The following is a 15292-nucleotide window of genomic DNA, read 5'->3' on the forward strand; positions in this document are numbered from 1 at the left end:
CTCTGTGTAATTGATGGGGGCAAACAATTTAGCAGGAACTGCTCTGATAGGAAAAGGGATATTAATTTTAAAATAAAAGAGAGATTATTAGATATAAGGATGATTTTTTTTCAACAAGGGTAATGAAACACTGGCCCAGGTTTCCCAGAGAGATGGTTGATGCCCTTTCTATCTCTGGAAACATTCAAAGCCAGGCTGGACTGAGGTCTGGCCAATCCAGATGAAGGTGTCCCTGCCTACTGTAGGGGTTTGGACCAAATAACTTTAAAGATCCATTCCAACCCAAATGATTTTAATTTCAAATCTGTAATTCATATGGATGGGAAAAAATTACATTTAACAACACACCTGGAAGATATTCAAAGATAATACTTACAATCCTGTGATATCTTGCTCAAATCACAGCCAGATGTTAGAATTCACTATAAATAATATTGATAGGGAGATGTTTTGCACTTGTTATTTTCCCTTCTGTGATAGTATTGTAAAATTAAATTCTGTTCACTTGCATTATGGCAAAGGGAAACAAGAGACACAGTACAGGTCAAATTGTGGAGTTACTTTAGTTTCAGCTGCAGCTCTGAGATTTAATTTGACTTAAGTTTACTAAAATGTCAGTTAAGCCTGTCCTAAGAAAGTGACTTTTGGTCTTGTGTAGGGATCAAAAATAACTTTTCTGTGAAGCATATATTAGTTACCACTTCTGCTGTGTAACAATAAAAAGCTCATCTAAACATCTTTAATCTGTTAAGGACTTCTGTTCACACAGGACAGGGCTAAACGCAGGCACCTGTGGCTGTGTCTGTGCTGGCCTGAGCAAGGAGAACTCTCCCCATGGAGAGGAGCAGCAGCTCTGCCCCAGGCCGGAGGCAGCAGCACCAGCAGCTCTCCTTCACACACAGTTCTGGTGTTTAGCAAGAGCTGACCTTTCACAACATACTAACGAGAAAAACACATTTGAAGGAAGTGTTCCTGTAATTTCCTTATTCTACAAACCAGTCATTGTGCACTTAGCATATGATTCAAAAGAAGAAATTTAGGGAACCACACTGATGTACTTGTTGCTTCTGCAATCACATATTTATACAAACAATTCATTCTTGTGATTTTTTTCCCTTTGAAACACAATGAATAAATGTAAATCTGGGGGCTTAAATAGTTAAAGAAATTTTGTCTACTTAAAATACTGCTTTTAAATTTTTGCTAGGTGTGCTCCCAAGTCTTACAAATTAAAATTGTCCCAATATAGCAAAAGCCAAGCAGAATCAAGTTGGCCACTTGACTCTTCCTTACTGCAGTACTGTATTTCAATGCAGAGGAGCAGTGATTTCACATCTGCTCTTCTAACAGAGCAATCAAAAGGAATCAAAGAAAATATGGAGCATGGGAGGATGGGCTAAAACAACTCTATTGCTGTGGCTATTTGCATTAGAATAGCATCCTGCAGCTGCTGGTGTAAAATACTGATCAGAATTCCACTTCTGTCTCATGGCATTCCTTTTCCCTTACTCCTCATGATGATGGTTTTTGTAACACACATACAAGGTCTTGCCCTTCCACAGGGTGAAGGAATTGGGCTGGGATGGGTTTGGATCTCACCCCAGACTGTGAACTCTAACCACAGCTGCTGGTGAGTTATGGCATTTGATTTTAGCATTACATGTTTTTAAACAATTGTGGCTCTCCATCCAGGAACATTTCCTCAATGGGAACACATGCAAAAATACCAACTCCCAGATTCTCTTAGCTGATACTGAACAGAAACTCTTTAAGCATTAAGATCAAAGTCTGGAATATGAGTCAGCCCTTTAATCATTATTCAAGGAAATTCAATCCAAAACTTTGTTGTATTGAAACTTTGTTTTTCTAGAGCTTTCCTCCCTTCTCCCAGGTGAGCTTATATTACTAAGCAATACACAAGTGAATTCAGGAGGAATTTCAAAGGAGACAAAAAAATATTGTTCAATAATATTAAATATTATCAAGTAATAATTGGAGTTGTTTAAATAGCAAAGCTTAGTATATATGATATTTGATATGTATAGTTATTTTTAAAACTTTACAGTTATGTAAGACTCTTTTCTGCCCTGACTTGCTTAGAAGGACCAAGAAAAATTTGAAGGACAGTGTCAAGGTAGGAAACATCAAGTGCTGTGAAAAAACATTCACCTGACTAAACAAGATTAATTTTTTGAGTCAGAATTTAGACTGAGCAAGGAGCAAGTATAGGAGGAAATATATATAGGAAAGAGAGAATGGAAGAACCAGTGATGAAAAAAAGAAAATATAAAACCAGTAAATTTTTAAGAAATAATTGGAAGTGGAAAAGAGAGAAAATGCTTTGAATACACAAGAAGAATAGCACTTCCCTTTATCATAGTCAAAAGACTGAGTAAAACAGAAAAGAGTAATTCATTATTGAAAGAGGAATGGGTGAAATACTAAAGCAAGGAGGAAATGAGGAAGATGAAATAATGGTTTCCCCCCTTTTCCCTTGTAGGACTGTCAAGAGATTTCATAGAAATATTTCTTAGGAGAAAATTTACATTCTTTACGATCAATACATTCATACAAACCTCTGATTTGAGTCTTTTATGTGTTGCCTTATCTGCTTCCAAGGAATCCCAAATGCTTTTCAGTTGTAACTCTAACTTTTTTAAACTTTTCAGTTCTTTATCTTTCTTTGTTTGATGGTGACTGAGAATATCTTGTTGATTTTTGTTCTCCGAGATACATTTATCCAAATTATTTTCCAGAATTTGTCTACATAGATAGACACAGAATTTTAGAAACAGGTAACTTAATCAAGACATATGTGTAAACAGGCTCAACTATTTTAATGGTTTTGAGTACCTCATTACTATGGCTCAGCAACACAAACTTGTAAACTGTGTACAAAAATTACCTAAAAAGGTAGCATTTTTATAACTATAATCAATTTTGTCAGTGAGGTCCCACAGTCTGTTCTAAATATGCTAAAAATGTCAGCAAGTCTAATACATATAGGAAGAAGAAAACATTTTTCATATAAGAGAACATTTCAAAATAAGATGCTGTGAGCCTTCAATACAAAGCTTGAAAAGCAAAAATTGTTGCTGAGCATATGGCGAGAATTGCAACTATACATCTCCCTCTGCAAAGGTGGAATCATTGGAAACTTGTCTTCAACCTAACAGTTTATTTTACTTTACCAAGTAAATAGAAAATTATAATTGAAGGGAGGATGATTGACCAATCCCCACTGAAATTCAGGACTACATGAGAGAAGACATCTGAGCCTCATTTGAAAATGAAAATACTGAAATACTTTAGTCTTCTTCAAATTACTTTCAGTGGGTTACAGAGGAAAAAATGTGTGCACTAAGGAGAGAATCTCTCTAAAATATTTCACTTTTAAGAGCAAAATCTCATAGAATTTTATCAAATGCTTATGTTTTTTGATGTTCTTCTTCAAGCCAGATCCTAAATTCCGTATTCCAAATTTTTACATAAACATTTTGGAAGTGAAAACCAAGCCTGATAATTTATAATTTGCATGGGATGCAGCATAAAACTTGAAAATAGAAGCAACAACAGAAAAAAAGAAATCAACTTTTGAGAACAGAGAATCATTCACTCTTTCCATATGGGTCATGTCTCCTACTCTAACCTGTCTGATAGGATGGCAAATTCCTTCTCTGCGTTAATTTCTAGTGATTTTGTCAAATTATTGCATTGTCGTTCATTCTTTTGTATCAAAGTTTGTCTCTCATCCATTTCCTTCATTACTTCTTTTTTTTCTTGCAAAATCTCCTCAGTCCTTTTTTCAGTGGCTCTCAGGGTGCTATTCAATTCTTCTATTTGGTCATTAAGGGCTTCATTCTGCTTCTCTGCATCACTGTGGATATATTTTAACAAAGCAGTAAGGGTTAGATTTTCCACATGCATATTTAAAAGACAAAATGTAAGTTGCCAGTTTCTGTGGACATACAAAATAATTTCACAATAATATATGTCAAATGTTTGAAATCAGACAGTGAGAACCTTCAAATTCCAATACAGTCCAACAATAAAACTGCAGATAGCCATGGGGCTATGGGACAGCTTAGCACCATGACAGTATTAAAAGAGTTCAAGGAAATTGGTCTCTGTCAACATTGCTACATACATGGGCGTGACATTTCTAACCATTCTTCCTAAGAACTGGGAACTCTGATTAGTTTATTCTGTGATGTGACACAAATATACAGACTCATTTAAATATTTCATTAATAGCAATCTGCACAATGTAGGTTTTAGAAATTGCTTTAGAATTGCTGAAACACTATAGGGCAAACTTCTTAGATTTATGATGGCAGACTTGCATTAAGTAGAGTAGTGAGAAAAATGCAGAAGAAAACCATCATACAAGTTTTAAACTGGAGAAATGTAACAGTCAAAGAGTTGATGTGTTATTACAGATAGGGACTGGAAGCAGGAGACACAAACTTCAGTGTAAGCCTGTGCATAAACAGGGTACAAAACCCTTCATTCACCTGGATGGCAATGGGACTGCTGGGATCTGTGGGTGACCTGGCTGAAACTGCACAGAGTGAATTTGATTTTACACTTAGAGAAAACAGCCCATGCCATGCTTCAGCGAAGAACCCCAACTTCATGAGAGAGAGGAAGAAAAGGCTGCTGGCTTGCATTTCCCCTGATGAAGTATTAGAGACTGCAACTCATGTCAGGACCTTACAGCAAAGCAGCTGTGCCTCCACAGCTGGTACAGAAGGACTGAGGGACAATGGGTTTGTAGCCCAAGCCACACTGTCAGCTGTGGAATTGTTAGTTTAAATGTTGATCCTAATTTTAATCAACAACCATCCTCAATCATTTCTATAACCAAGGGATGAGAAGAAGCTATACATATATATATTCATTTATATAGAATTATTTATTAAAAACATACATTTTTTTCTGTTTCAACTTCTCAGTTTCTTTTGCAAGTTGCTTTGGAACACCAAGGATCCTAACTAGCTCAGCCTAGTAACAAAACAGAAAGGTTTGATTAATAGCTACAAAAGCTAATGAGTTTTCATAGCAGTAATATGAATTTAGAACTGCTGTGAAAATCAGTTGGAAACATTTTTTAATTGTTTGAGTTTTTCTCAGAGAATTGCAGCTCCTAATTTTAAAACTAAACATTTATGTTTACAATTTAAGTGTATCTTCAAGATAAAAATTATGCTTGAATATTATGAATACATCTTATTATGCTTTTTATACCATGGAAGGAAGCAGACCCAGATATGTTTTTAATTCTCAGTGTAAATCTGTATTAACTGCAATCTGAACAACCTAAAATAACACAACATAACTAAGATGTCTTTATAGAAACCACTTTTTAATCAAAACCATGACTCTTAGTATTTCCTACAGGAGCAATAGGGATATGGCACAGCAGCATGTTTCATGCTTATTGGAAAATGGTCTGATATTTAATGTAATGGCACAATGAATTTGGAATGACAACACCCAGAAGATTCACTGCTCCTTTGGGCAAAACCTGGACCCGCACACACACATGCACACACACTCACAGATACATAGGCACAATTATTTTTGTGTTACTTTTAAATAAGTATGCATCTCCTGAAGCTTTTTCATTTCTTCCTCATCTGTCAATATCATCTTTTCTTTGGATGAAACAGCTTCTTTCATTGAATCAATTTCTGCTTTCCTCTGGATTACTTCTTCGCTGAGCTCATCACAACTTTCTTTCAACTGTTGAACTTTATCATTTTTCTTTAAAAATGAAGTAAAAGACCAGATTAATTGTATTTCCCCTTTTACATTTTGCAGGTTTCTAATAACACAGGCTCACTAACATTGAATGATGGTAACATTTTTAGTGACAAGATACAAAATGTATGTTCTTTACCAGATGAGTGTTTCTTCTATCAATACTAACAGAATTTATTTCCAACAAAGCTACATATATTCCTCAGAACTTATGACAACAAATGTATTTTTCATGTTCACATCCTAGAACCAAAAACCTGCAGCTACCTTTACATGCAGCATCTATTTGCCGAATATAGTAAACATTTCCTTGGGTAAATAAAATTCCAGATCTTTTCTGAATCAGTTATTTACTGCTTGCCCTAGTTATCAAAATTGAATGATCTAATATAGCCTATAGAATCTATTTATTTTAAAATATATTTTCTATATATTCTATTTAAAATAAACTCTAGAAATGCACACTGAGAAAACATTTTCTGTGATTTTTTATGTTAGTTGACAGAACACAAAACATTGCTTTTCTCATGTTTCATACTTACCTTTTCTTTTGACATTCTTTCATATTCATCTTCCAGAAGCTTTTTTTCTTCTCTCAAACTACAGTAAAAATCAAAGCAGAATTAAATATACTGGCAGTAGAATAATTATTACTGTAATATAGTAAATGGTAAAAAAGTATGAAAGCCTATGCTGTGTTAGACTAAAACACATGGTGAATTAGAATGAAAGGTGCTCAGATTTAAAGCAAATTTGCTGACTGGTGACTGGGGGTCCTGAAGGTCTGGGTATGTGTATATGGAGGTGCACAAATCTTTTTCTACAGTGCACACCTCTAAAATTTGAACCTGATTTTTCTTAGACTGATTTCCTCCTGCAGGGGTGCATTCATGCCTCACCCACCCTTGCCTTTTCCTAGTGGCACCCTACACCCACAGTTCCTCCCAACCTCAGAAAACAAAATGTTAACACAGAGATGTGGCAAAAGGAAAGAGGAAATGGGTAATAAATAGCCACAAAGACATCAAGTATCAAAGCAAGTGCAGCTGCTAGTGAGACACCTTCTTGTTCCTATGAATGTTTTCACATACACATTTACTCTTGAGACAACTGTAACTGAAGCTCCTCAAATCTGGACAGGATCCTGTGGGGAAAAAAATCCTGAAAAGTGCCAGGGGTTATAGGCTAAGCCAAAGGAGTGAGGTAGAAAAGTAAATTGAATAACCACAGTCATCCTAACCTGTATCCAAAACTAAATTGCAATTTAATTTCAGGCAACAATCAAGACACATGCTGAAGAGAAGAAGGAAGAAAGGAAAAAACAGGAAAGATTAGACCTTGTGGGTGTTCAGTAACACTGTCCTGAGAAAGATGAAGGAATGGTTACAAAAAGAGAGCTCAGCCAACAAGTTTGTGGGATTTACAATAGGGAGCTTTTTGGTAGCAGGTAGGTAAATACTGCCAAATACAAAAATGATCCCTTCTGAAGGTGCATCCCCAGTGCATGCACAGAACAGCTGTGCTCCTGTGCAGGTAAATGGGCTACAGCAGTCTGTGTGCCATCACAGCCAAACAGCTTCACTGAGCCCTCTGTCCCAGCTATAGCAAAGAATCAACTTCAGCTTAAATTCATGTTTATAACTCCAGTAAGAGGATGTGCTGGTCAACTTTGTTGAGACTAATGGCAGTCTGGTAGAACAAATAACTCTTTAAATTATGGAAGAATTAAGAGAAAGGGACAAACTTCCATAAAACAGTTGTGTCACTTGTAGCTATAACAATGGCAAGGGACTCCTGTGCATCCCCACCTTCCCAAAGCAGCTATAACAGTTACCTCATAATGTGGCTGATACAGAAAAGAGGCAGCTGATTGCTATTTCTTTTTTTTTCTTCTGAAACCTTCCAGCAGCAGTGCAAGACTTTGCATGGTGGTGGTGGTTCAGGTTTTAGAAAGTGTGTGGGCATGGGAACAGAGATCAGTCTCCCAGCAGCCAACCTCATAGAGGACCATCCCTAGGACCTTCTGCTCAATCCTTTAGCAGGGCTGATTTAAGATTCCCTCCTCCATCCCACCACTCCCACTCTCTCAAGAAACTCTTTCTTAAGTCTGAGTCCTCCAACAAAAGGAGTGAAGCTTATACCTGGAAGTCTCAGGAAACATATTTCTAGTTAAGGAAAGGAAATAGTGAAAAAAAGAGAACTGGGTTGGTGGTGCTGCAATATAAACAAAACAAAACAAAACAACATCTCTCCCATGAATAAGAAACTCTGGCTCAGATGAAGAGCAAAGAGAAAACAGACACAGGGTAGATGTTGTTGACATACAGCATGTATGATATTTGTATGGGCAGACTACAAGTATGTCTCAACAGGGACTGGTAAAGACAAAAACTAATTTGAATGCCAGCATTTGAACACTCACAGAGTGAACTACTTTGCAAAACAAAACCTTTTAAAGAAAAAGGTTGAATTTAAATCAATTTTCCTTCAAAACTGAAAAAATTAATTTTAAAAAATTAAAAAATTCCAAAATCATATTCCAAACCCGTTTTGGCAGTACTTCTAATTGAACTCCTTAGGACTGGCATAATTACACTAAGGATAATGAATGCCCACTTTGCACAAATATCCATAACTGTCTGACTGCCACAAAATATTATTAAATAAGTCCTGTGCAAAATGATTAAAGAGGTACTGCAGGGCTTGTGGTTAATCTATGCTGTGCCCTCTTTCATATCATGCTGGACGATCAAAAGAGCAATACCAAAGATCAGGAGGGAGAGCAAAGCTGACACTGTTTTCTTTTGTCACATTCCTCACTCATGAGGACAGATTCCTGTGGAACCATTCCAGTTTCACAACAAAGACTTTTCCATCCAGCAAAAGTAAAATGATTTGAACACTTGATTTTCTGGGACATAAACAAAGGCAACACTGAGTGACAAGGGCCAAGTTACCTAAACAGCTGGCAGACCAGCTACTTCCACACAAAAACCAGTGGAAGTGTGAAAACAAAAAATGGGTAAAAAGAAGTTAAATCGCTCCCTTTTGAGCAATGAGTTTGATCCAGTAGTCCATAGCCAGAAGCCAGGCAGCCCTATGCTAGCATCCCTACTTCAGGGCTTCCTTACTGTCAGGGATAAAAACTGGGACCTCCAAAGGTCATCTCACGTTCCAGGTGACTGTTTTAGGATGACATAAATCACCAGTTGAAGACAATATATATATATCTCTCTGGACTCTAAAGGGGAGGCAAAATGATTAACAGACATTTAGGAATCAAAAAGATTCTTCAAATAATCAAAGTTTTGTCTCTTATTCAACAGATGAACATAGAAGCTTAATGTAAGATAAGCACAGAAATTCTGGTTCTTCCATTTAGCATTTGAATCTTATAATCTTTGTTATATGGATATCAACCTCCTGACTGTTTTACTTATACATCAATTGCAACAAACAAAACAACTGCAATTGGCATTAGGCATTTAAATTTCCCATTATTTTATAGCCCTTCTCTGATGGATGTATTTTTCAACATAATGTGGATTTTATTATTACCATTGTTATGCCTCTAACAATACACACAATGGAAAGAAGATAAAACTCTTAAGTTTAGGCATTAATGTGTGCAAATGTTTCTAACATTGCTCTTCTCATTTTATGAAGCCTGATAACAGTACTGTACATGAAAGGCTGTCAGAGGGGCAGTTGTAATGAGTTAAAAAAAGGCAGTTGGAAAACTGGGTCATTAATAAAAATACATTCCAGATTTTTCCCTGAGAGACATTTACAGCTGCAAGCTGACACAGAAATAAAAAAAATTAAGACAGAGAGATTAAGAAATGTAGGGGTAGTTGTCAACAGAAGTCCATTTCACTTCCTCAGCTCACAAAATAACCACAACACTGTCAGCATTAGAAGTCCCATCATGGAAGAAGTGAACTCCTTCAGCTGCTGTCTCTCAGAGCTGGGATTGCCTGGAAATCCACAGAAGGTGTTTGGCACCTCACAACTCTAATCCAGTGACCACAGGTAGAAGTTATCCCAGCTGACAAGCTGCCAGCATGAGCTTCCTGTAAGGCAATTCCTGTAAGCTGCAATTAATTTGTAGGTACCAGAAAATGCAGTCACAAGACCAGCTGATAACTTCAGCTGTGGTGCTATTTATTTTACTTATGGCCTGTAATTCTTTACTAGAGGAGCTATGGATAACAGCTTTCACTTTCTAATTATTGAGTGACTAATACAGAAATAATTACAAGTGTTGAAATAGTTTTCCTTATTTGCAATGCTTCTACAAGGACAAAATCAGTTTTGCAATCCTAACTTGCCTGCAGTTGCAGAGTGCTTCAGTGAGGAGCTCTTTCGTTACCTGAACAAATCACTGTAAGAGCTGGAGATTGGACCTGGGCTTTCAAATAAAACTGTTTTCAAGCATCAGGCACCTTTAATATCACAAACTCTTGTTATAGATAAATTTAGTACAAATTAATTGCTTACTTTTAAATGAACTGTTTAGATGATATATTTAGATTTAATATTTATTATTTCTCAACAATAAACAACTCTTGATACCATTGTGTAACAAAGAAAACCAGATCTTTATTTTGTCTCATAAATCAGAACTCCAAGACTCACACAAACATTAAAGTGAAATGTCTCCTTAAGCCAGAACAAATCCTTGTTGATCACACTGATTGTTCATTTCTTGTTCCACTAATTTGATTTTTTGATCTATATTCTTACTTACTGAGGCTTCTTATCAATTACATGAAGAAATGTCATGGCTCTGAATGCAATTTTAGCAGAACTGAGTGGAGATGACGCTTTTTCCCTTTACTTTATTGCCCTTGCCAAGTACTTTTTGAGAGGAAGAACACTCCCAGAGTCAGCTCTGACTTTGGGATGGTGTCCCAAGCTTTATAATAAGGTCAGTAAAATCCTTCCAACCCTTGTTCTCCCCCTGAGCTCTGAGGCAGACACACCAGCAATGAGCCCAGTACTTCATATGGCAGAGCAGGCCACAAACTGGGAGAGGAGGCACATGGCTACAGTGGGAACACACCCCAGACATGCAGTCACCCTCAGGGTGACTTCCCTGACAGCTGAGGAGTATCAAGAAATACACTAAATACCTCATGTATCTATTGAAATTATGAAAAAACTCACAAAATTCCTGAAAACCTGATGATACTTCAATGCTGAAAGCAATTGCATTTATTCTGGGAATGCTGACTATTCATTGGAACTAGAAAGAATTAAACCAGAAAATGAAATATCATCTTCAGCTGTTCAGAAAGGTCTGGAAAAATTGTTTACAGAGGCAAGCAAATAGGAAATTAAATAGGGATAGAAGAGTATGGAATATTAAGAGACCTTGAGACTTTTGCTAATGTTATGGCATATCTGTACAACTCCTCGAGTGTGAAATGTTGTTGTTGTCAGATTTGAATCAAAGTTCAAAAAAGGTGCTAAGTACTCTTAGATACCAGAGAAAGTGAACTAAGGCAGGAAATAAAGTCATCAGAGATAAGAGGGATGCTTCAGAGAAATAAAGGTTTACAGAAACAGGGGAACAGAGATCTGCAGAAACCAGGGAAACAAGACCAGATTTCTCACTTCCAGCTCAGCACTAGGTCTGAGTAGACATTCTAAAAAAAGGATAAAGCAGTAGATAAGAAACATAGATAAACCCTTCAAAACCTTTCCCCCTCCATGTTCCCTGCCTGCTATACATATAAAAGTAAATAAACAACATGTTTGTTTTCAGACTGAACAGCCATTAGTCATAATTCCCAAAGAGAAATTTACTTGTAAGCGCCAAGCACAGCTGGGACTGTATTAACACAGTTGGACAACAAGGGAAACTCCGTTCCAGAGAGATCAAGGGCCAAGAGAGGTTGGGCCATGACTTTTTATCCTGAGAAATTAAGAAAACCAAACAGCAACCTAGCAGCAAACTTCTAATACTTTTGATGGAGCTTTCCTCCCCTCTGTGACACTGTCCATGCACCAAATACTTCAGAAAACATTGCTTTACTCTTTGGACAAAACCAGCAAGCATATGGATCTTCATTTTACATCAATGTTACTATTAGATCATCTGCTACTCACAACTCTGTTCTGGATATTCACTTTCACTGTCTTTCACAGGCACCAAACTCATCCCTTCATTCCAAACATGTATTCACACAATCTGGTTTTCTTCATAGTCCACTTCTCATTTCTTCCCTACATTCACTCACCCATTCTTCACACATATTGTATGAGTCCTGTTCGTTCCAGACTAGTCCAACTCAAAATTAGTATAATTTCTTGAATATTTCTGGAATTTCTCTCCCAGTAAGCAAATCCACATAAAACCAGGCACATCCTTCTCACTCCACACCCACAACACACATAAGACCCAATGCTACCATCAGGCATAAAACTGATTCCAAATAGAGAACAATTAAATAATCTGTAGCTCCTGAGTTGGAAAAATTGACAAATAAAAGGGGCAAAGAGTTGTACAAAAGAGATCTATCAAACATTCTGCAGCAGTGAAGCAGATGCTCATTGTCTCATCCATTACAAAAACTGCAGGGCACTAAATGAAGCTGTAGGGGTCAGGTTAAAAAGTAAGGAGGTGGCAGCTGTTACGTAGTTAATCTGTGGAACGCTTTGCCCAGCGTGTTGCAGTGTCAGAAGTTTGTTCTAGAGGAGACAGGAGAAGTTCAAAGGAATAGAGGTCAGCTGAGGATTCCCAAACACAGAGGACTGTATTTGGCTCATGAAATCCCCACATCACGAGAGGCTGGAGCTGCCCTTTTGGTTTCCATTAGATAATGCACCTCACAGACCTCTCTGGTCAGACTCTACAGCTGGGTTTGATCCTGGCCAATACATAAGACATAAGTTTCTTACTACAGTGAAGGAACATTTTTTACAGCATGACTGACACAAAAAGTGGATTTTTAATTTACAAGATATTCAGTTCATATATAAAAATTAATCCAGTAAATGTGCAAGGATAACTGGAAAAATACCTACACTGCATTTTGTATGGAATAGAGTTCTCATTTTCACTGGAGATAGAAAATAGAGAATGAGAAAATATTACCTAAACATATAAATCCTCACAATATTTTTGGAAATCGATGCAAAATCAGAGAAAAATGGTCAAAAGATACATGAGGACAAATGGTTAAAAAGCATGATACTTCTGAAGAACTCATTTCTGGACTGCTTGGAAATTGCAGTAAATTCTGTATTTAATAATTATTTCAGGAAATTTCATGTTTCTTAGTTATCTCATAGCAAATAATTTTTTCCAGATGCTTTCCATGTTTCTTTCCCACTCCCAGCTTGTTTCATTCTCAAGTTTCTTTTTCTCTTAGAGCAAACACTTGGCTCTATAAAACCAAAAAAAAATGAAGAAAGAATTGCCAGCAAAACCTGCTCCATGCAGTGTGTACAGTGTTACTGATTTCCTTGCAGAATAATAATCTTAACTGCTGAGATGCTGACATTGTGTGCTTGTGTTTATATACATACCAATGACACTACAGCTGGATTGAAGATGGGTAAAAATAGAAAGTCCCCCACAAAATAAAAATCTGATTTCATCTAGGTACATTATTTTTACAAATGGAATACTTCTGCTTGCAATTTTACTATAAAGTATGCAGATAATTGAAATGTATACAATACCAAGCTCATTCTCAACTGTTGTCTTTATATAAAAATGTTAGAGATTTCACTCCTTCCACAGCAAATTTATCATTTTTCTAATATTAAAATATACAAGTACTTCCCTTTGAATACCTGAATAGAAAAACTTGAACACACAGTGCTAGTGATGTTAAAAATAGTATTGGGTCTATTTATGACATTGTTCCATAAAATCCAAGCCAACAGGTCTCTGAGACATTTTAAACATTTGTATTGAAGGTGTTCTAGGCTAGATTTGCTCATGTTAATTTTCCCCACCTAAATATTATTCATCCAATGCAGTAAATTTTAAACTTAGCATTTTAAACTTAAGCATTTCAAAGAACCCCATCCATGTTCTAAATTTAAAACTATTTACAAATCTGACCATGGCAAATTTATTCACCACTGACATGTTGCTGTGACAGGGGAAAGTTTGTGGTAATTCATTTCATGACAGCCATCAAGAAATGTGCCCATGTAAAATGTTAAGGAGATTGATTTTTATTCTATTGATCACCTTTTGACATTACCTATGATAAAATCAGCAGCATTTGACCACTTTCACCTACCATTCTATCTTCAACCGATTTTCATTCACTCTTCCTTTACTAGCATTGCATTCACTTCGGCAGCTGAAAAGTTGTTGCCTTATTTGGGAACCTTCACTGGGAGCTTCTTCAGAGAGCTGTTCTGCTTTTTCCAGTTCACTTTGCTGTTCCAGTTCTGCACTCAGGCGTTCAGCTTCCTGCAACAGATGGCTCTCAGATTCCTGTAAACTGCATTAAATAGACTGGTTTAGAACTAGTCCATGTGAAGTACAAGCTTTGTATTTATACTTCTTTACATACCTATAATATTTCATTGAAGGTTTGCAAGATGAGATGGAATTAAGATCTGTATAATTTTGCTGACCTTCTAGTTGACCCTGGCTTGGGCAGGAGGTTGGACCTCCTGAATTCTGTTCAAACCCAAATCATCCTATGATGCCATGAGAGCAGTGGAATCTGGTCTCAAGGGTGTTTTTCTGCATACCTACAGTTGGAGTGAGATTCATTTGATCTAATTTTAACCAGATGGCAGACTGTTACTTAGTCAAATTTATTTGTCTAACACTTCCTGGACAAAAATGAAGAGACAAAGAATCCATTTTATCCTAAGAAGTACCAAAGGCTAGATCTGATTAAGACTGCAGATCTATAATAGTGAAGTATCCACCAGGAGAAGGCCCAGTCTGGACTATATGACAACTTTAAGTTCTTAATTAACACCAGAACATCTACCCAGTGATGAATTACGTCTTGCTACTGCTGTAGTGTCACCAAGACCTGAAATAACTCATGTTATACATACAAAAGCTGAAAATACAGTTCTGGACATCTGTGGAACCTTATTATAAGGCCTGTAGATCAATAATCTGCTTTGTATCACCAGACTATGTCCACAGAAACAACAAAGTAACACCTGTCAGTGTCTGGAGACTGGTATTCATAATATACTTAAAAACTTGTGTGGTGATAGCTGAAAACATCCAAAAGGCTGTTAGTAAAATACACTGGTTATTATAGAAAACTCTTAAAGGGAACAAAATATGAAAATTCATATACAGTGCATTACACATGAACATAGGCTTTATGCTACAGAAATATTGTTTATGCCTCCTCAATATTACTATAGTATGATTTTTATATAGTGGTCTACTAAAATTTGTCACAAATTTTGTAGAAGAATGAAGAACTCTATCACTTGCATTTTACTAATTAAAAATATAGTGCAATTTTTTTAAACAAAGGAACTTAGAATTTCCCATATTGAGAAACTCTAGACATAAATTTTG

General features: G+C 36.5%; 1 protein-coding gene across 2 annotated transcripts in view; it reads right to left on the bottom strand.

Annotated features, from left to right (window-relative positions):
- The window catches only part of CCDC146 (coiled-coil domain containing 146), a 65657-nt gene that overhangs the window by 17010 nt on the left and 33355 nt on the right, over positions 1–15292 (bottom strand). For both annotated transcript variants that reach the window (XM_074538827.1, XM_074538826.1), the window contains exons 4-9: positions 14028–14234; positions 6306–6363; positions 5593–5766; positions 4931–5004; positions 3650–3877; positions 2577–2763 (exon numbers count right to left, since the gene is read on the bottom strand). In XM_074538827.1, the coding sequence (XP_074394928.1) occupies positions 2577–2763; positions 3650–3877; positions 4931–5004; positions 5593–5766; positions 6306–6363; positions 14028–14234 (928 nt within the window). The remainder of the gene's footprint in view (positions 1–2576; positions 2764–3649; positions 3878–4930; positions 5005–5592; positions 5767–6305; positions 6364–14027; positions 14235–15292) is intronic.

The sequence above is a fragment of the Zonotrichia albicollis genome, chromosome 4 (genome assembly GCF_047830755.1).
Source record: "Zonotrichia albicollis isolate bZonAlb1 chromosome 4, bZonAlb1.hap1, whole genome shotgun sequence".
Classification (NCBI taxonomy): domain Eukaryota; kingdom Metazoa; phylum Chordata; class Aves; order Passeriformes; family Passerellidae; genus Zonotrichia; species Zonotrichia albicollis.